General features: G+C 43.1%; 2 protein-coding genes across 5 annotated transcripts in view; both read right to left on the minus strand.

Annotated features, from left to right (window-relative positions):
* LOC127605701 (uncharacterized) overlaps positions 1-22,101 on the minus strand; it is a 368,389-nt gene that overhangs the window by 121,901 nt on the left and 224,387 nt on the right. The window lies entirely within an intron of this gene.
* tut4 (terminal uridylyl transferase 4) overlaps positions 1-22,101 on the minus strand; it is a 113,434-nt gene that overhangs the window by 26,432 nt on the left and 64,901 nt on the right. For all 4 annotated transcript variants that reach the window (XM_052073314.1, XM_052073312.1, XM_052073313.1 and 1 more), the window contains 5 exons: positions 20,251-20,337; positions 10,494-10,597; positions 10,345-10,402; positions 8,617-8,720; positions 8,444-8,533 (listed from right to left, as the gene is read on the minus strand). In XM_052073314.1, coding sequence (XP_051929274.1) covers positions 8,444-8,533; positions 8,617-8,720; positions 10,345-10,402; positions 10,494-10,597; positions 20,251-20,337 — 443 coding nt within the window. The remainder of the gene's footprint in view (positions 1-8,443; positions 8,534-8,616; positions 8,721-10,344; positions 10,403-10,493; positions 10,598-20,250; positions 20,338-22,101) is intronic.

Consider the following 22,101-nt stretch of genomic DNA (forward strand, 5'->3'; position numbering starts at 1 on the left):
ATTACGTCACGTGATTGACACGTGAACTGCATCGGCTGCGTTGACACAGTCCAGGCTTCTAATTGACACACCGGCTGCGTTGACACAGTCCAGGCTGCTAATTGACACATCGGCTGCGTTGACAAAGTCCAGGCTGCTAATTGACACATCGGCTGCGTTGACACAGTCCAGGCTGCTAATTGACACGTGAACTGCACCGGTGCAGTTTAGACTGCATCGGCTGCTTGGCACAGTCCAGGCTGCGCCACTTTGTCCAGGGGGCGTCGACTCAGTGCAGAGGGTGTTGACGCAGCAAAAGCCCGCCGCACAGTGTTTATAAGGAAGTACGTCTGGCTACACAATGCCACCTGCCGAAACAAGCCAGACCTCACTCACGCTCGCTTGTCGAAGTTCGTGTCAGTGCAGACTTCGTGTTCGTGCCTTGCCTTCATTGCCGATTATGGAGCAGAGACGCAAATCATCCGCCGTGTGGGACCATTTTGATGTCCTGGAGAATAAGGTATTATTTATTTATTCAAATCGCCTTCTGGCACCGAGAGGCACTCGCCGAGTGCCTCTCAGATTATTGACACGTGTTTTACCATTCTAATCCAAATACATTTCAAGGTAACTCTTAGTTACTTCTTCTTCACATTTCATTACAGGTGAAATGTCATACACCAAAAGAAGCACCTCCACCATGCTGAGGCATTATCGGGCCTAGCATGAGAATGAAGTTCGCGATACACCCAGTGTTACGCCAGGTATACAAACGTTCACTCATCTTTTCACGGTTGCTATGTTGATGATTAATTGACAATCAGTAATTATTATTAGTTGACTCTCCACTCCATGTTTGACAATCAAGCTTCCAGGAAGCAGCTGCTCGATCAGGCACTGCTGAACTTCATTATCAAGGACTGCCAGCCCCTCAGCATTGTGGAGAGTGAAGGGTGCAAGGAGCTGATTCAGGTCCTTGAACCCTCATATGTTTTGCCGACGAGAAAGGTCTGTGTGGAAGTTCCATAAAGTAGTAGATGAATCCCATATAATGTTTGCTTTTGGTTTAATTTTCAGACCATCAAGAAAATGGTGGCCGAAAAATATGTGGAGGAACGGGAAAAAGTGAAAATGGAAGTACAGGAAGCTGTGACAGTGAGTATAACGACTGACATGTGGACCTCTGTGAACATGGAGGCCTACTTGGCACTCACCTGTCACTACATTAATGCAAATATGCAGTTGTGTTCATCAGTGTTGGGAGTACAATATTTTCCACAAAATCACACTGCTGACAATTTGGCCCAGGTCAAAAGGGGCATGATAGAGGACTGGGCCATAACCAACAAAGTAAAGTGTCTTGTGACTGACGCAGCACCGAACATGATCGCATCCACAAGACACCTCCAAATACGCCACTCAATTTGCATTGCACATAGTCTTAATTCATTAGTTAGAAAATCGTGCGATCAGGTCCCTGCACTTACAGACATTAGGAACAAAGCTCGGCACATTGTTACATATTTCCGTTCAAGCACTACAGCCAAGGAGAAGCTTGCTCAGGTGCAGCAACAGATGGGACGTCCAACCCTGAAACTTATCAATGAGGTGCCAACACGCTGGAACAGTACCTATGAATTGCTGTCAAGGCTGCATGGTGAGGGGGAACCAGTGTGGGTATCTCTGGCCTCCCTAAAGACAGATTTGGCTCCACTGACAGCTGATGAGTTCACCATCATAGGAGACGCACTACTTGTGCTTTCTCCATTCCATCAAGCTACAGTGGAGTTGTCTGAAGAGAGGAAAGTTTCAGGTTCGAAGGTCATCCCGATGATGAAAATGCTTTATCAAGCACTTGAGCGCCACGCTTCAACCCTGCACACACAGCCAGTCATACAACTCCACAAACACCTCAAGCGTCGAGTCACAGACACTGCTTCCAGTTTGGAGTCTATGAGTGTGTTAACCTTAGCAACACTTCTAGACCCCAGATTCAAATCACTTGGATTCCGCAGTTCCTCCAGGTTCACGGAGGCCATATCCAGACTGCGGGCTGAGTGCATGCGTGTCATCGGGTGCACAATCAAGGCCCAGCCTGGACCATCATCGCAGCCCTCTGCAACTACATCAGGCATGTCACTCATCATTATTAGTTTATTGGAAACTGTTCTAAATGCCAATTTGTTTGGTTTTGTTTTTTTAGGTGGCCTGTGGAGTCATCTGGATGATGAGGTGGGGAGACTGGGAAGAGGTGGTGCAACAGCAAACGCAGTATCTGAGGTCCAGCGGTACCTGGCACAGGGGAATATTGCACGTGACCGGGACCCGCTGTTGTACTGGAAGGACCAACAGACTTCTTTCCCAAACCTCTCCCACCTCACAAAGGATTTCCTTTGTACGCCAGCCTCATCCGTCCCTTGTGAGCGTGTGTTCTCCACAGCAGGAGAATTGCTTGTAAAAGACGCAACAGGCTGAAGTTTAAAACATTGGAGCATCTTATTTTTCTCAATAAAAATTTGTGAAATCAAAGCCCACAAGCATCCTCATTCAAATGATCTTCACATTATTTGAACACATTGGATGTTGCAAAATGAATGCATGGATGTGAATGATATTGTATACACTTCATCATCAAATCGATGAATGACCTTATGAAAATGTCTTGGAACAGTTGTAGATGCAAAACCGTGCTGGCAGCTACATAATAGATAATAAAAGAAAAATATCCAAAACCATAGGGATCCTCCCAAAAACTAATTTTTTTGGGAGGATATTTGACCTATTGTGTGGAAATATGGGGAAATGCCAGTAAAACACTGTTTTAAAACTACAATACAAAGCAATCAGAACAATCACTGGCTCCAAATAGACAGAACCCACAAATCCACTGTTTATCAAATTAAACTATGAAATGTCATGACCTGGTTGACTTCAAAATCGCCCAATTAATGTACAAAGCACACAATAACCTCCTTTGCCAAAACATCCAGAAGCTTTTTAAAATTCGAGAAAGTTGTCATAATTTAGGGGGTACTAACCTATACAAAAAAATCCAAAACACGAACAAACATCACACAAAGGAGTGTATCTGTAATAGGTGTAAATCTGTGGAATGATTCTGAAACGGACCAGTAAAATGAGTAACTCTCTTGCTGAGATTAAAAATGAATTCGAGAGTAGTACAAGACAACTACACAAATCAGAATTAAGCTGATAAATTCGATACACTCATAAAATATAGCAATACATCAGAAATACATTGATGAGATTATTTAATATATTAATGAAATGTAGCATCCATTATGAATATGAGAAAATCGACATATACATGTGCTCAAATGAGTATGTACTGTATATACAAACCTAAAGTTGTAAAAATGTGTAAGTACAGTATATATAAGGGTAAAAGCATTTGTTGATATGTAGACTTTCTTTCCTATTTTGAAAAATGATCAATTCATGTATAAGAAGGGGTAGGACTCGGGGTAGGTTTTTTACTTCTTTCTACTCCTTTGAACACATATTTGTGATGACTATTTTCTTTTCCTTTTTTTATATCTTACCTTCACTTTTGCCAATTTATTACCGAATTGTATATTTTATATGTTCAATATACAAATAAATTTATCAGTCAGTTCAGTCTGTTAAGTGGGTTGGCTGCAGGGATCTTGAAGGTCCAGCAGGTGGCAGTGGTCAGTGACACAGTATCAGCACAGTATCAACACAGTGTGTCAGTGTGTCGACACACCTCATGAGGCCTCATGGACCCATCACTATCTAAAACATAACAATGAACTAAACATGACAGAAAACAAGAGCAAACAGCAACACACATGACAGTAGCGAGAAGCAACAATGACCCAACACCGAGTGTTCGGGCAGGAGTCCTTTTATACAACTAATTACCAAATGACCAACAGGTGTGCAACTGCCGGGGGAGCCCTACAGTGCCACCTGTTGGTCCCTAAACCGAATCATGACACTGTCAGCCCAACGACTGCTAACTTGGTTGGTCACGCGACGTTATGCAAGTACGAGAAACAACGACAAATATCGATCAACAACAAGGACAGCAGTGTCCAACATGACACCCCTCTGAGGTAGATGATTTATTATCTTGAACTCTTATTCCGGAAATGCAATGTTGATCAGACTACTATGTTTTTACTGTTAGTTATACATAAAAGTATCAGGGATGAGAGTGGCTAGTGATGAAAAAATCTGAAAATCATCCTGGGCCCTGGGGGCCGCAGGCCCTCACTGGAGTCCAGGGGCAACTCCACGGATAGGGACCCAGGGGGCAAAGCTCCCGGAGGCTAATGGGTTTTAGAGATTTTAAAGACTTAAAACCATTAATTTTATCAACAAAGTTTGACCGTTTTTGTTGAAATACAATTCTTATTTGCTTACAAAATTGGCACGTTATACGAAGCATGCTAAAGATGAAGTGTATTCAATGTACATACAACTTGAAACTTTCAAAGAAAAAAAATCCCAAGATTTTCCATATTGAAGTACATCGTCACACACTGTACACTAGGGATGTGAATCTCAGCATTGAGGACGATTCGATACACATCTCGATGCACTACCAGCGATGCGATACTTAAACGATACATGGAATTTTCTGGCGACACAATGTGATACGTTTCACCGTCTTCACTATGTGATACGACGCGATACACATTTAGTTCAAATCAATGCGATCCGATACGATACAGTGCAATTTGTTGTGATATTGTGCAATTAAACATGATGCAAATATGTAAAGAAAAAAAAGTTTGAAAAAAGATGGAATTCAGTATGGTATTGCAAAAAGTAGACCACTTTATTCCTTATAAATAGTAGAACGCGTAAAACAACTTATTTAAGCCCTTTCACAATTGGGTTTTGTGCAAAGAAAATGTAAACAATTTGGCACCTGAGACTCACAGCTGTTGCTGCAGTGTCTTATATGAAATATCCATCTCCATAGGACAGAAAAAAAATACAATTGAAACAATGTGGCAGTCACAGCCTCAAAGCTGCTGTGTGTATTGTAGCGTACACAGACCACTCTCACTGAGTGTTAAAATGAAATGTCCAAAAGAGTCATCCATATATAGTTTTTCACAGTGAGGTGCAAGGGGACCCCCAAAATAAGAGGCGATTTTTTTTCTGATCCTGACCTGGTTTGCCAAGAGGTTCTCCGGTGTCCAACGAGGAACTGGACGGGGAGGCGGGGGGAAACTTGTCGGTGATGTGGTACCATCGTTTTAAGTGGTCTGCATATTTGTGGTGCTGCCGTTGTATGGCTTCGTAGTGCGACATTCTTTGCAAATTACAGAGCTTTTATCAATCTTTCCGTCTTTCTTTTCGAAGCCGTAGTATTTCCAAACATAAGATCTGAATGTTGCGGAAGCATTAAATACAGTAGCTTCCTCGCTGCTGCTTGCGCGAACTTCCATAGTGTTTCGCTAGTTGTGTACTGGACTGTATGTGACGCACGGCTACCGTCCGTATTCAACATAAAATAATGATGGTGCATTCATTGCACCTAAGAAAGGGCAGATAGGTGACGTTTAACATGAATAAAACGGCGCTTGAATCGGATTTTACCGATACCCACCAATGCATCGCGATGAATCTCGATTTCACCCGTCAATCGCGTCGTACCCAGTGAATGAGCCGATGCACTCGCATCGCGCGTGAGCGCATTGATGTATCGATTAATATCGATTATTTTCCACACCCTTACTGTACACACAGCTTTACCAGCGACAACGAGCTTTGTCACGAAATCCGACACAAGCTCAGACAATAGTTCCTCTTTACTGGTTCCGACTGGGGGCAGCGTCATGTCAGCTTTCTATCCAACCAGTCCCATCGAAACTTGTTTTTCAGATCCGCATCTATCTGACACACGTTAGCTTCGTCACGAGTCTCGATAACATTCACGTTTAATACAGACTACTTACACGAGTAATTCACTGTTCTTTCAAGTGAAAATTTTACATAGGCCTTTGTGCAATTTTGCTTCTGCATTCCTGGTAGCACCAAAATGTAACTTCAAATTTGCTGCTCAAAATCAAAACTAAAAAAGGAAACACATTCCCTGCCATATTTAAGATTTGTTCATTACTTGTATTCATAAAATGTTGTGTAAATGTGATAAAAAGCTGTTGATTCTTACCTCATACAGTGATAGTGAAGTCCCAAACTGTTTACTATATATGGGTTATAACCGATATATAGTAATATAGTCCAGGTTATAACCCATATATAGTAAACAGTCCCAAACTGATGGGTGGGTACCATCATTTACATATTATGCCTATATATATGTGTGACTGTAGTTGTTCGGGGCTTCCTGATGAAATCTGAGACTCACAGGAGCCCGAATCGATTTGTGTTGGGTTGTGATAAACTGAAGAAAAGACGACGTGGTGTTGGGTCTTCTTCCACCTTAGATAAAAGAACCTGTGTCCAAGGAGGGCCAAAAGCAAATTGACAGCTCCCCCTCCTCTACAGTAAAACATTGGTTTTAGCCCATTTACGAAGTAAAGAAAAACTAACGCTTCGCGAGAAAAAACGGTATTCAAAATGGATGCTTGCAAACTTGATTTGTAAACATTACGAGTCCCGAGTCTGCCGAAGACAAGTAGGTTCGGCAGCCCAGAAATAACACCAGACCCTATGCCACCCCCTCCTAAAATGTTCTCAACGGATTTGGAACAATATAAAAAGGTCCATTTTGAATAGAAAAAGCGAAATGCCGCCAAAAAGTGGAAAAATCTCATTCCTGAAGTATCCATCCATCCATCCATCCATACTCCGAACCGCTTAATCCTCCTAGGGTCACGGGGGGTGCTGGAGCCTATCCCAACCGTATTCGGGCAGTAGTCGGGGGACACCCTGAACCAGTTGCCAGCCAATCGCAGGGCACACAGAGACGAACAACCATGCACACGCACACTCACACCTATGGACAATTTAGAGTGTTCAATCAGCCTGCCATGCATGTTTTTGGAACGTGGGAGGAAACCGGAGCACCCGGAGAAAACCCACGCAGGCCCGGGGAGAACATGTAAACTCCACACAGGGAGGCCGGAGCTGGAATTGAACCCGGTACCTCTGAAATGTGAAGCCGACGTACTAACCACTGGACTACCTGGCCACCCCATTCCTGAAGTATATTTTTGCAAACAATTACCGCATTTTCCGCACTATAAAGTGCACCGAAATGTCTTCCATTTTCTTCAAAGCTCACGGCGCGCCTTAAAATCCGGTGAGCCTTGTGTGTGGTCATTACGGTAATATGTCCACCCCAAGATGGCTCCTTGCTGGAGGAGACATACTTACAATGTTATAACTTGCTGTTGGTTGAGTGAACTGAGTCGCTGCTTTATTAAATAAGTTATTGTTTTTTTGAAACGCACTTTATTAATGGTTTTCACAGTCTCAACAAATACAGGTACGTTTTTGTCTCCGTGCTATCTCTTCTTCCATTCGACTCGAGAGGCGTTCATGACCGCCTCGGAAAAACATAAATTAACAATTCCTTCAATTAAAGTACAAAAATTTAAAATAATGCATGAAAACAGAAAATCAAGTGAGGAAATCACATAATAAATTTTATAGCCCCACTACAGAAATTATTTTGTGATTTCCTCGTTTGTGAATACAGTACACAACAAAGGACTAAATAAACACTTCTGAGACAGTCCAGTCCTCCAATTTACTGATATCTGATCATTCTATTGCAGCTATTCTCAAGTAAATGCCAAAATAAATTCTGTCGGAGGGCTATAGAATTTATTTTGTGATTTTCTGTTTTGATGCAATACTGTAGTTTCAGTTTTCATAGTTTCATTGAAGTAATCGTTAATTTATGTTTTTGGAGGTGGTCAGGAACGCCTCTTGAGTCTAACGGAAGAAGAGAAGGCACGGACACGGACAAAGATGTAGACGTTGTAGATTGCACCTTATTAGACATTCATTCATTCATCTTCCGTACCGCTCGATCCTCACTAGGGGGGTGCTGGAGCCCATCCCAGCCGTCTCCGGGCAGTAGGCGGGGGACACCCTGAATCGGTTGCCAGCCAATCGTAGGGCACACATAGACGAACAACCATTCACGCTCACACTCACACCTAGGGACAATTTAGAGTGTTCAATCAGCCTGCCATGCATATTTTTGGAATGTGGGAGGAAACCGCAGGCCCGGGGAGAACATGCAAACTCCACACAGGGAGGCCGGAGCTGGAATCGAACCCGGTACCTCTGCACTGTGAAGCCGACGTGCTAACCACTGGACTATCGGGCCGCCCTTATTAGACAGTGCGTGCAATATATGAAAAAAATGACAAAATAGGCTATTCATTGAAGGTGCACCTCATAATCCAGTGCGCCTTTTAGTGCGGAAAATACGGGAATTAGGGTTGACTTTCCCTTTAATGTGCTCTGTTTTGTATTTCTGACATACCTTTGCAAAGACCTTCATCATATATCCTAGGAACTGCACTCGCTGATCCAGGGCTGCATACATAGCCAGCATTCTGGTGTTATGTTGAGCCTAACACAAATTCGTGACTCATATTTTACAATTTCTCCAAAAATAATGGTGTAAACCCTCAGGATTAGGCGTCTGTCACTCACCAGAGTGTTGTAGAGACTGATGTCTCCCTCCAAACCACTTTGCCTGTGTTCAAACTTCACGATAGGCACTTTTGCTGTTGTAATTGGCAAGATGTTCCTCAGTCCTTGTGTTGAAAGATTATTAGAGAACACAGATTTACAGGTTACAAGAATTTTGTTCATTACAGATGCAAATTATATATATATATATATATATATATATATATATATAACATTATATATAAAATAGTAATATTTCATAGTATCAGCTTTCTGGGATGTTCACAAAATCAAACTTCCAAATGTAAGTGCATGCTTGCAACAAATTCAGTGTCGTAAAAAAGACCTCCTGATTTTTTATTTTTTTTTACAGTTTCACCTCATGTATAATTCACCTTTTCTATGACAGTCGTGGGCAGCTATTCAAAAGTTTCTGTCTCCTATATGAATGAATTTTTCAAAGTGTGTTAATAGTCCTGATGTAGGGTTTTAAGATCATCAAACAAATGTATACTGTATTGCAAAAAAAACCCCCAACAACAACAACTTGAGCGTAATGCATTTTTTAAATGTTGATTCAAATTAGGGGGCAAAAAAAAAAAAAAAACAATTCAAAGGTACCTGACCCTGTGTGGAAAAAATCACTGCCCCCTAAACCTGTCAGATTTTTTTAACAGCATTATAACTTCTACAGCAGTGGTCCTCAACTACAAATGCTGTCGGTCCACTTTTTTTTTTTAATAAGACCAAGGTCCGGTCCCATGCACAGCGGTCATGGGGAGCAGTGCAATATGCCCATTTAGTATGGTCAAACTAAGCTTATACAAATCAACACTCCTCACAACCAACCAATAACGGAGTGCATGAAAATAACAATTATTCACTTTGCCAGTACACAGCAAATAATGAGGGGTATTGTGTTGATGGACACGAACTCTTTTATTTTGTTAAGTTGTGCCTGCTTAATAATAGAAATAGCCCTTTGAGGGAAATAAGACATTTATTTTAACTTTGTTAAACAGTAGTTGTAATTTTCCCATTAATTTAACAAAAACAAAACAAAATACTAATTTTACCGAAATAAATACTAAACATAAAAACAAAAATATCCTTTTAATTTGTACAATTCCCCTTTTCACATCCCTTCTGAAATCACTTAAAAAATATCATCCATTTTGAATGCGTGCTGACGCTTATGTATGGACACACCTTAAGTTCAGAGGAGCCAATCAGCGCATCGTATATGCTTACGCTTATGTATGGACACACCTTAAGTTCAGAGGAGCCAATCAGCGCATCGTTATCGCCGACATGCCCTGCTCAGGCAGGGTCTCGAGTGCGTCAAACATTATACACACAAAGTCGCGCTGCCGCGGTCATCTGCATTACATCTGTTAGTGCGCGCAAAGAATACAACGGATAATTTTAGCAAGCGATCGCGGTAATGCGCAGATTATAGTCCACAAATATAAAATGTAGAACGTAAAAATCAATTTATAAATTATTTTATACAATTTGCCGAGCGTCCGGACAGAGGAGGTCGGCGGTCTGGACAGAGGAGCTCGGCGGTCCGGTCGTGGATCGCGGTCCGCCAGTTGAGGAAGAGGGTTCTACAGGTTTGAATTTTATTAACTGTTGTGGTGGGCAGGGATGACCACATATATTGACAAGTATAAGTGGAATTTAGCTAATGAAGTGCGTTGAGGCATGTAATTCAACCTCTGAATTGATCATATAATATTTATTCACCTGCATGCTTCTTCAAGACTTTAGCAAGGCCTTCGATGATCTCCTTACAGTTCAGCTTCTGGAGACAATACAATTCAGCCCCAAAGTTAAAACAACACATTTCTAATCCCACCGATGAAGTATCCTTTGGTAAATGTATGTACGCTTACCTCTGCAGTTTTGTGACCTTCTAAAGTCATGCAAATGTCAAGGTCACTGTCATGAAAACCGAAGCCATTCTTGGAGGATCCAAATAAACACAGTTGGGCTTTATCTGTAGGGTCACATGCATGAAAACAATTTGTGCTGCATGTCATTTTGTAAAAATCCTCAAACAAGTGTTAATTATGTCCAATACGTGAACTATATGAAATCTTCTGCCTTTACAAAGATGTTTACTTTTGATTGAACTAGCCAAAGAGTTACTCATTTTCACGATATTCATTCTTATGATTGTAGGTTGCAGTTAGTCAAGTCCATAAATATTGGGACATCAACACAAGTCTCATCTTTTTGGGTCTAATCACTAGCAAAATGAATTTAAAATGAAACAACACCAACAACAATAAAAAGAAACAAACAAGATGCGCTTTAACCGCACACTTTCATCTTTGATTTGAGTATCCATTGATCCATTTTCCAATTTGCTTATGCTCACGAGGGTCGAGGGCGTGCTGAAGCATATCCCAGCTTTCTTCAGGCAGTAGGCGGGGTACACCCTGAACTGGTTGCCAGCCAATCACAGGGCACATATAGACAAACGGCCATCCATGCTCACACTGATACCATGGGACAATTTACAGTGTTCCATGAACCTGCCATCCATATTTAAGGGAGGAAACTAGAGGACCCGGAGAAAACCCACACAGGCACGAGGAGAAAATGCAAACTCCACACACGAAGGCTGGACTCGGGAATGAATCCCGCACCTCGGCACCCGATTTGATGTCTGTCCAAATCAGATGACCTGCATAGGAATTAAAACATTTACATTTCTCCCTCTATTTAAGAGACCAAAAGTAACGGGATATCAAACTCGCTGCTAATAAAATTGCTTCCCTTGTATTTATTGATTGCGTGTCATGCGTGATTGACTGTCATTGCTGGACATCCCCGGGGCGCTTGTGTCTTGCGCCTCAAGTAGGCAGCATTTTCACAGCCCCGCTTTGTTCAGCGAAAAGGTCGGTGCTGATGGACAGTCTGCGGCTGGATGGATGCATGAATTGAGGAGCCGATGCGTATGTGGAACTGGGAGTCGCGGCTTGGAATTGAAGCGGACTTACATGGGACAGGAGAAGAGAGCCAATCTCTCTTTTTCGTTAATGGATGATACAGCTTCTTGTTGCTTTAGCTTGTAGGAGACGTGTGCACATTGCAGCATGACTTTGATCCACTGGTGAAAAGGACACTTTGATTCGCTTCTATAACTGCTTCAGACAACAAAGTGTATGCAGGAAAGTGGTTAAGAGTGCATGATTGTCTGTGTCTCATGTGTTGTTTTGTATTATTTTCTTTTTTTTTTTGTTCACTTTTCTTTTGATAGTGGCGCGGACACCTGCGGCGGCTCCTCTTGTTTTATGTTGAGAGGGAAGGGATTTCATCTGTGCTGGATGTTACACATACAGTACATTTGACAATAAAGTTTATCCAATCCAATCCAATTCTGTGATTGCTGACAAAATCAGTAAAATGAATTGTGAATTCTTTTGGCCAATATGATTAGTGAATGGTTTTTCACAATGCAAATGGACAATGACTCAAAGCATGTGAAAATCCTCTGAAATGAATAGAAGGAAAATGTTAGGACTGGCCAAGCATGAGCATGCATTTCACTTGCTGAAGATTTAACTCAAGAGAAAATGCCATAAGAACAAGCATATAGCAGGAGAGGCCATGCAAAGCATCACCAGGGATGAAATCCCACATCTGGTGATGTCTATGAATTCAAGCTGTAACTCACTGCAAAGGATTTGCAACCAAGTATTAAAAAGTTGGAAGTTTCATTTTTGTTAATTTGTTTCATTCCTTTTCATAAATTAAAAAGTGTTGGGCATATACTATGTAGGTAAAGGACGCAAGCTTGCACTGCGCAAGAATATGTTCGCAATACCTCATTCCTCGTTGTTCATCCGAATAATAACTCCACTTGTATGATGGTCGTAGAACTCTTTATTTTGCGACTGTCCACCTTAACCCACAGAAGGATCACCTCCCACAGATTACACAAAACCCGTGCTATATACACCCTTCCTCAAGGCAACACTGACCTAGCATTCTAATATTGTAAAGGTTATCACAAAAAATAAAACAACACTCGGAGCCTTCAAAAGAGATATATAGCGGAGTCGATATTACTCTCGGACTAACAGCCAGTGACGGACGGTGTGAGTTTGAAGCACGGGTGGTGTGGCTTGGACAGTGCAGCATTGCGACAGTTACATTTACAAACAGCTGTAATTCTAACACCATTCACCTGGTTTGAATGTAAGCAATCTCAAATTAAAGATGAAAGTCTGCAGTTGAAGAACAACTTTCATTTGCAACTCCTTTACAACGAAACCTACATTGGCGAAAATACCCCCTAGTGTGAAAATATTTTCATGCATGGAAGCCATTCCCACTTTTCTGCTCCTCCTTCAACGAACACCCCCCGTTCCGTTATACAAAATATTTTTCTCTGCTCTTGCCTCGCGACGAGATTCACTACAACGAAAACATGCCTTCTGCAAAAGTCTAATCCAACCTCAGCCAACAGTGACTCCTACTGCTTCGCTCCGAAACTGCAAAAGCAACCACCACACTGGTTTACACATGTGCAGTCGTCCAGGAAGTATATTGTTGCATTGCTAAAATGGCTACAAAACGGACCTTCGGATACCAAGCAGCTAAGACAAGAAGAGCTCTGATGCTGGAAGAGAGGGTAAAAGTGATCAAAATGAAAGACGGAGGAAGCAAATTAAAATACATTATCCAAGAAATTGATGTACCGTATTTTCAGCACTAAAAGGCGCACTGGATTATGAGGCGCATCTTCAATGAATGGCTATTTTACAATTTTTTTTCATACATTGGACGCATCGCATTATAAGGCGCAATGTACAATGCCTCCACTAGATGGTGCTACGGCCCTTCCATTCAACTCGAGAGGCGTTCTTGACCGCCTCTGAAAACGTAAATTAATTATTACTGTACTTAAATTAAACTACGAAAATTGAAAATAATGCATCAAAACAGAAAATCAAGCAAGGAAATCACAACATAAACTCTATATCCCCCTACAGAATTTATGTTGTTATTTCCTCGCTTGATTTTCTTCGTAGTTTCATTGAAGCAATCATTAATTTACGTTATTCGGAGGCGGCCATGAACTCCTCTCAAGTAGAATGGAAGTAGAGAAGGCACGGAGACGGACAAAGACGTACAGTACTTGTATTCGTTGAGACTGTGAAAACCATTCATAAAGTCTCAGTTAAAAAAAAACAAAACCACAGCTCCCTTTTTTTCAACAAACACAAGTGAGTCTTTGTCCGTCTCCGTGCCTTCTCTTCCGTTCAACTTGAGAAGCGTTCATGATCGAAAAATGCAATGGCATTTCCTTGATCATAGCTCTAACTACTGAACGACCAGATGTCAGTAGTAGTTATTTATTCCTTTGTTGTGTATTCACAAATGATGATATCACAATATAAATTCTGTAGGGGGGCCATAGAATTTATTTTGTGATATTCTCACTTGCTTTTCAGTTTTTATGTATTATTTTAAATTTTCGTAGTTTCAATGAAGTAATCGTTAGTTTACATTTTTTGGAGGCGGTCTTTAACCCCTCTCGAGTCGAACTGAAGAACAGAAGGCACGGAGATGGACAAAGATTTACCTGCATTTGTTGAGATTATTTTAAAAAAAACAACACCACAGCTGTCCTTTTTTCGGAGCCGCAACAAAAACTTATTTAATAAAGCAGCGACAACAGCAACAGCAAGTTATAATATTGGAAGTATCTCTCCAGGGAGGAGCCATCTTGGAGTCGATGTATTACCGTAATGACCATACACAAGATGCACCGTATTTTAAGGCGCTCGGTGAGCTTTTAAAAAAATGGAAGACTTTTTGGTGCGCCCTAAAAAATAATTGATTTAAATTCCAATTTACCGTTGTAGTCGACCGTTTGCGATAAATGCTAAATTATGTCTTTGATCTCGATGGGCGCCTCCTGGCGGTTGTAACACAAGGAACAGAACCACTAAAACTCCAATTATCCGGAAACCATGTCGAGCATCGACGGTTTTATTTAATGCGGTCTCGAGCGCTCCGGTTATTCTCGGTTTGCCCTGGCTCACAACCCCGTTATTTCCTGGGAGCGCACGGCAATAGAGAGTTGGAGCCGGTACTGTTACGAGCATTGTTTACGACAGCCGTAGGGGAGCGCGAACGTGCCGGTGACGACTCCCCTGAAACTATCTGCCTTGACGGAGTGCCAAATTGCTATCATGACCTACGACAAGTATTCAGCAAGGATCGCGCACGCTCGTTGCCCCCGCACCGTCCATACAACTGCGCCATAGACCTGCAGGTGGGAGCTCCGTTGCCGAATTCACGGCTATATCAGGTGTCTCAACCAGAACGAGAGGCACTAACGGAGTACATAAACAGCTCGCTCGCTGCAGGTCTAATTAGACCATCGCGATCACCGTTAGGTGCGGGATTCTTCTTTGTAGGGAAGAAGGACAAGTCGCTGCGACCGTGTGTGGATTATTGTGGGCTGAATGACATCACAATCAAAAATAAGTATCCGCTGCCATTGTTGGACTCCGCCTTCGCTCCTTTGCAAACAGCCACTATATTCTCAAAGTTAGATTTACGCAGTGCTTACCATTTGGTCCGCATCCGGGAAGGAGATGAATGGAAGACTGCTTTTAAGACCCCGCTGGGTCATTTCGAATATTTAGTCATGCCCTTCGGGCTGACAAATGCTCAGTGGGGGCGGTGCTGTCCCAGCGTTCCCCGGTCGACCAGAAGCTACACCCCTGCGCCTTTTTCTCTCGTCGAGTCAGTGCAGCCGAGTCGAACTATGACGTGGGCAATCGTTGAACTGCTGGCCGTGGTCGCCGCCTTGCAGGAATGGCGCCACTGGCTCGAGGGGGCTAAGGAGCCATTCACCGTCTATACGGAGCATGAGAACCTGGAATATCTCCACTCCGCCAAAAGACTAAACTCCCGTCAGGCCCGGTGGGCCCTATTATTGACCCGGTTTAACTTCATCCTCACATACTCTTCGGGGTCCAAGAACACCAAGCCCGACGCCCTTTTCCCGTCTCCACGAACCCGCGGGGAGGGACCGGACGCCGGAGTCCATTCTCCCGGCCCAGTGCATCGTGGGGGCGTTGAGATGGGAGATTGAGCAGCGAATACAAGAAGCTCAGGATGGTGTCCAAGTCCCGTCGGAATGTCCCGCGGGGAAGCTGTTTGTGCCCCCACCGCTGCGTTCGGAGGTGTTGCAGTGGGGGCACGGGTCCAAGGTGGCTTGCCACCCTGGGGTGAACCGGACTGTGCATCTCATCACCCAGTGGTTCTGGTGGCCGGAGCTCCAGAAGGATGTGGTGGACTACATCAATGCCTGCACATCCTGCGCCTGCGGCAAGCCCCCACATCGGCCTCCGGCGGGATTGCTCCAGCCTTTACCCATCCCTCCGCGACCTTGGTCCCACATCACCCTGGACTTTGTCACGGGCCTTCCTCCATCCCGTGGGCGGTCTGTCGTTCTCACAATCGTGGACCGATTCTCTAAGGCTGCCCATTTTATTCCTCTGTCCAGGTTGCCGTCTGCATTGGAGACCGCCGACCTCCTCATCAAACACGTTTTCCGTCTCGATGGCATCCCGATGGACATAGTATCGGACAGGGGGCCCCAGTTCGTGTCCCGCGTTTGGAAGCGGTTCTGCCGGTCCCTCGGGGCCACGACCAGTCTGACCTCGGGAAGCCGAACGTGCCAACCAGGATCTGGGGTCGGCCCTCCGCTGTGTGTCTTCACCGTCCTTCCTCCTGGGCCGACCACTTACCTTGGGTGGAGTATGCACACAACCCCCTCGTCTCTTCAGCCACTGGTAGGTCCCCCTTCATGTCGGCCTACGGGTACCAACCACCGCTGTTCCCGTCCCAGGAGGGACAAGTGGAGGTCCCTTCGGTGCAGCACCACCTCAAGCAGGCCCACCGCTTGTAGAGGGAGGCCCGAGGCGCACTGTCCCACACGGCGACCCGGAACCGGCAGACCGCGGACCGTCGTCGGCGCCCGGCACCTACCTACGTGGTGGGACAGGAGGTGTGTCTGGCGACGAGGGACCTTCGCCTGGCCGGCACATCCGCGAAATTGGGGCCCCGATTCACCGGACCGTTCGTGGTCGAATCCATCATCAGCCCCGTCGCGGTCAAGCTCCGGCTGCCGGCCACCATGAAGGTCCACCCCGTGTTCCACGTCTCCCTGCTCAAACTGGTGACGACCAGTCCCTTGGCTCCTTCTCCCACTCTGCCCCCTCCTCCGCGGGTCGTCGATGGTGACCCGGTGTACACGGTACGGGCCATCCTGGACTCTTGGCGCAGAGGAAAAGGGTTCCAGTATCTGGTCGACTGGGAGGGCTACGGCCCGGAGGATCGGCAATGGGTCCCCCGCTCCAGGATCCTTGATCCGTCCGTCCTTTCTGTACGACTTCCACGCAGCTCATCCGTCCAAACCGGGTAGGCCGCCGGAAGGCGTCCGTTGAGGGGGGGGTACTGTCACATCCCGTGTTTGCCAGCAGGGGGCAGGCTTCCTGCTTGCCGCCTGCACACCTGCCACCCATTTGTGATTAATTACACATGCTTTATTTGGGCGCTCTGGCAGTCGACTCACTGCCGGAGTATTCCATGCCGTGCCATTACTCTCGCTGATTTCCTTCTCGATTTCATCATTGCCTTAAAGCCTAGTGGCTGTTATTGCGTGCCTTCTTACCCTCGCGTATAAGATTATATCATTCACCAAAATATTCTCCTTGCTATTTTTTCCGCAAACGTTTTCTGTTGTCTCCTTATTTATTCCTGGTCCTTATTTTGACCAGCGTCTTCTGTTGTTCGCCTGACGGGTATTTTGTGTTTTGTATTAAATCTCCTTTTTTTCTCTGACAAACATTTTTTCTGTGTCTGCTATTTCGGGATCCACTTCCAGTTATTGTTGTGCTCAAAGCGATCATTCTGTCGCTTCGGGTGCAACGTGACAGCCGTGATACGGGCGCTGTGGGTCGGCGAAGGGGAGTAGGAAACCGGCCAATGACCGGCGCCGTAGCCCGTCGTCACGCCACGCCCCACGCCTCTCCCACCAGCCGGCATCGCGGAGCGGGCGCTGTGGGCCAGGGCGGAGGGGGTAGGAAACCGGCCAATGACCGGCACCGTACCCCACCCCCTACGCCTCTCCCCGCGGGCGACGGCGCACACAGCCGCCGAGTACCCAACATAACTTTATTATTTGCAAAAGAAAAAAAAAAGCTGCATTCGACCGCCGCCGCTCGCCGAATTTGAGCCACCAGCAGCCGCCTTGGACGCCGCTCGCAGCCGCCTTGGAGGCCGCTAGCATCCGCGCCTTGGAGGCCGCTGGCATCCGCCTTGAACGCCGCTGGCAGCCGCCTCCAAGCTTGAGGTTTACACCGGCAAGCCTCCAGGCGGCGCCGGGGCGCATGGACTCGCCGGAAGGGCACACAATAACAACGGACAATTTTTTTACCTCCATACCGTTTTGACTTTCCTTTGCAAACTATATATGTCTGGATAGCTCTGATGCCACTGAACATTTTGAGTTGTTGAAAGTAAAAAAAAATATTCATAAATGACTTAGTTATCACACCTCAAAACATTTACTAGAAATTGTACATACATATCCATGAAAATGGCACTTCCACAAAAAATGTTCATTCTGAATTTTTTTTTTGATAATTCTTTGAGATTATCAAGGCTCTACTTGTGTGATATGACATCTTCCAATTCGGTTTTATTTTTATAGATTTCTTTGAAGTGTCATAGCACAGTACTGCCTTTATTGTCCATAAAGGGCAAAAAAATCCCAAAGAACAAATAAAAACTGTAAATGTATGGATAGCACAGATGCCTCTGAACATTTTGAGTATTTGAAAAAAAAAAAGAATGTTTGTATAACACAATTTACATCATTTCCAAAATTGTAAAACGCGTAACTTAGTATTTTTCTCATTTTAAGGACCCAAGGGTTAAGTCTGCTAAAAATTAACAAATCAGTACTTTTCTATCAATTCTTATTTCACAAATTGATAGAAAATTTGAATGTTGCTTTACAACATAACCAAAAAGAAATGTAACTGATGTTCGGGTGTTTTTTTTCTTAGTTTTGTCTCTTTAAATTTAGAAATTACATATTCATAAGGCGTTACAGTACTGTATACAGTAGATATTATTCATTACAGTACTGTTGTGCTTCCGGTGCATTTTAAGTAGTAGTAAGTAGAAGTTTGAAAACAAATTATAGATATCGAAACTTCCTTTTTGATAAAAGAGTATAAATTATTTTTTTAAACCAACAAAGTGGAGTGATTACCGTATTGTCCGCACTATAAGGCGCACCGAAAAGTCTTCCATTTTCTTCAAATCTCACGGCGCACCTTAAAATCCGGTGCACCTTGTGTATGGTCATTACGGTAATATGACGACCCCCAAGATGGCTCCTTGCTGGAGACATGTTGACAATGTTATAACTTGCCATTGGTTCAGTGAACTGTGTCGCTGCTTTATTAAAAACGTTTTTGATGCAGCTCCGAAAAAAGGAGAGCTGTAGTATTGTATTTTTTGAAACGCACTTTATTAATGGTTTTCACAGTCTCAACAAATACAGGTACGTTTTTGTCTCCGTACTATCTCTTCTTCCATTCGACTCGAGAGGCGTTCATGACCGCCTCGAAAAACGTAAATTAACGATTCCTTCAATGAAACTATGAAAATAATAATGCATCTAAACAGAAAATCAAGTGAGGAAATCACAAAATAAATTCTGTAGCCCCACTACAGAATTTATTTGGTGCTTTCCTTATTTCTGAATACAGTACACAACAAAGGAATAACAAACACTTCTGAGACAGTTCAGTCTCCTCCAATTTACTGATCGTTCTGTTGCAGCTACGCTCAAGGAAATGCAAATTCTAAATTCTGTCGGGGGTGGGGGAGGGGGCGATAGGATTAATTTTGTGATTTTCTGTTTTGATGCATTACTGTATTTTCAATGTTCGTAGTTTCATTGAAGTAATTGTTAATTTACGTTTTTTGGAGGTGGTCATGAACACCTCTCGAATCTCATGGAAGAAGAGAAGGCACGGAGACGGACAAAGACGTACCTGTAGCTCCATCTAGTGGATGCATTGTAGATTGCGCCTTATAGTCCAGTGCATGCAATATGAAAAAAAAAGCCAAATAGGCCATTAGTTGAAGGTGCGCCTCAAAATCCAGTGCGCATTTTAGTGCGGTCACATAAAAAAATGGTATGTTAATGTTAAACAATATCAAATAAGTGTATGCTCATATTTATGCACTACGTACAGGTTTGGAATGAAAATTAGAATAAAAAAATAAAGAGTACACACATACGTTTGTGTGTGTGTTTACATCTCAGATAAAATTTGCTGCAGTGAAAAAAACCCCTGTTGTGAAAAATTTCTTGATTTCGTTGTTGTGGAGTTTCACTGTAGCAAGAAAGAAGAGAACTCTATCCATGTCCCAATACATATGGACCTGACTAATAAAATGGACTGTTTCAGCCTGAAATATTTTGACTCAGACTTGTAATTAGTACAATGAAAAGGAAAACACAATTTTAAACAGAGCATCCCAGCCTGGAGAGCATGATCAAATTGCATGTACTAAGCATGTTACCATTGTTCATACCATTGTACTCCTTCCTTATGAACCTTTCCAGACTGGCAAGGATCTGCTCTCTCTTCTGCTGCTCAGCATGTGTGGGTGCCAGTTCATCTACAACAGAGGGAAAACATCCATCACCCTTGTATGATAGTAAGAAGAGGCTTCACAATGGGCAGGTAAACACGAGCAACATGTTGAATCTGGTGCAAAAAAAAAACGGTAATTCGAGTCAATCCATTTTATATACTACTGATCCTATGCAGGGTATTGGGGGTGAATAACAGGAATACTCTGGACAGAGTAAGGAGCGATGATAGTGACTTGTTATAAGTGTATCAAGAAACTCAAAGTATATTCTATTTGTAAAGGCAGAATTTTTGGCCTAGTTCAAGTATCACTGTGACTACATCATTAGGTGGGCAAATGGTTATTACGACATGGCAGGTCGATATCGTCGCTGTCAGGTAGCTTCGTATGTCCAAATTAGGTAAATTTTTTCACAGATAAATACTACTGGTCAGTCTCTATAATGTCTTTTATTTTTTACACATTTTAAACAATCTCAAGTGTTTAAAAAGGAGTTGCTCTCTTAGGATCCAAAGTTTTTTTTTTTTTTTTCCTGAACATTTTTGGGAGACGCCACCAAACTACAGTGATATACACTCAACTCCTAAGGCATTGGAGGAGAGAGGCCAATTTTTTGCTGGTAACTGAAAACATTTCAGAAATCATTACTCTTGAGAGAAGAGATCAAAGTTTCAGCTTTTATTTTCAAGTACTAATGTCTGGATCTGATTCACAACTCCAAGGATAGCTTTTTTGGAACAAAATTTTATCAACAAGCTTGCATTAACTGGGTCAAGGACAGGGAATCACTAAACGTTTTCATTCTTCTTTTGCGGTGCCTTCCCAGACTTTCAGCACAGTTCCTGTTGCCTACCTTTCGGTGTTACTGAGTAAGTCAGTCTCTTAAGGACATTTTACATGATTGTACTGCCTATGGGCAATAGTTGCGCAATAGCTATCTCCTCATCTCAGCTTCACAATTGTTTTACACACCCAGACAGTTTGAATAATTAATATATAAACCCATTTCCAATTAAGGTGGAACATTGTGTTAAACAAAAACAGAATACAGTACAATGATTTGCAAATCATGTTCAACCTACGGTACATTTAATTGAATACACTACAAAAACAAGATATTTAATGTTCAAACTGATCAACTTTATTTTTTTAGCAAATAATCATTAACATAGAATTTCCAATAACTATTTGAAATGTAGACTCGTCAGAACACAGAAACCTTTTCCACTTTGCATCAGTCAATCTTAGAAGAAGGCCAGCGTGTGGCGTTTCTGTGTGTTGTTAAAAATGGCTTTTGCTTTGCTTGGAAGAGTCTCAAGGTACACTTCCAGATGTAGCACTGTAACATACTGTCTGACATTGATTTTCTAAAGTGTTCCTGAGCCCATGTGGTGATATCATTTACATATTGAGGGATTGAAGGTTACGGGCATTCAATATTGGTTTTCTACATGCACTGATTTCTCGACATTTCCGAATATTCTGGTGATGTTACGGACCGCACATGATGAAATCCCAAAATTCATTGCAGTTGTATGTTGAGGAATATTGTCGGTAATCCCCAATTCTTTCACACACTTGTTCACAAAGAGATGAACCTTGGCTTTTTAAAACGCACACTTTATTAATGGTTGGCTTCGGGAAGTAGGCTGGGTACACACTAAACTGATTGCCAACCCATCGTAGTATTAAAAACAATCGTTTATGAGGTTGATCAGTTTTAACATTAAATATCTTGTATTTGTAGTACATTTAATGAAATATAGGCTCAACATTGTTGTGTCCTTT

Source organism: Hippocampus zosterae, chromosome 8 (assembly GCF_025434085.1).
Source record: "Hippocampus zosterae strain Florida chromosome 8, ASM2543408v3, whole genome shotgun sequence".
Classification (NCBI taxonomy): Eukaryota; Metazoa; Chordata; class Actinopteri; order Syngnathiformes; family Syngnathidae; genus Hippocampus; species Hippocampus zosterae.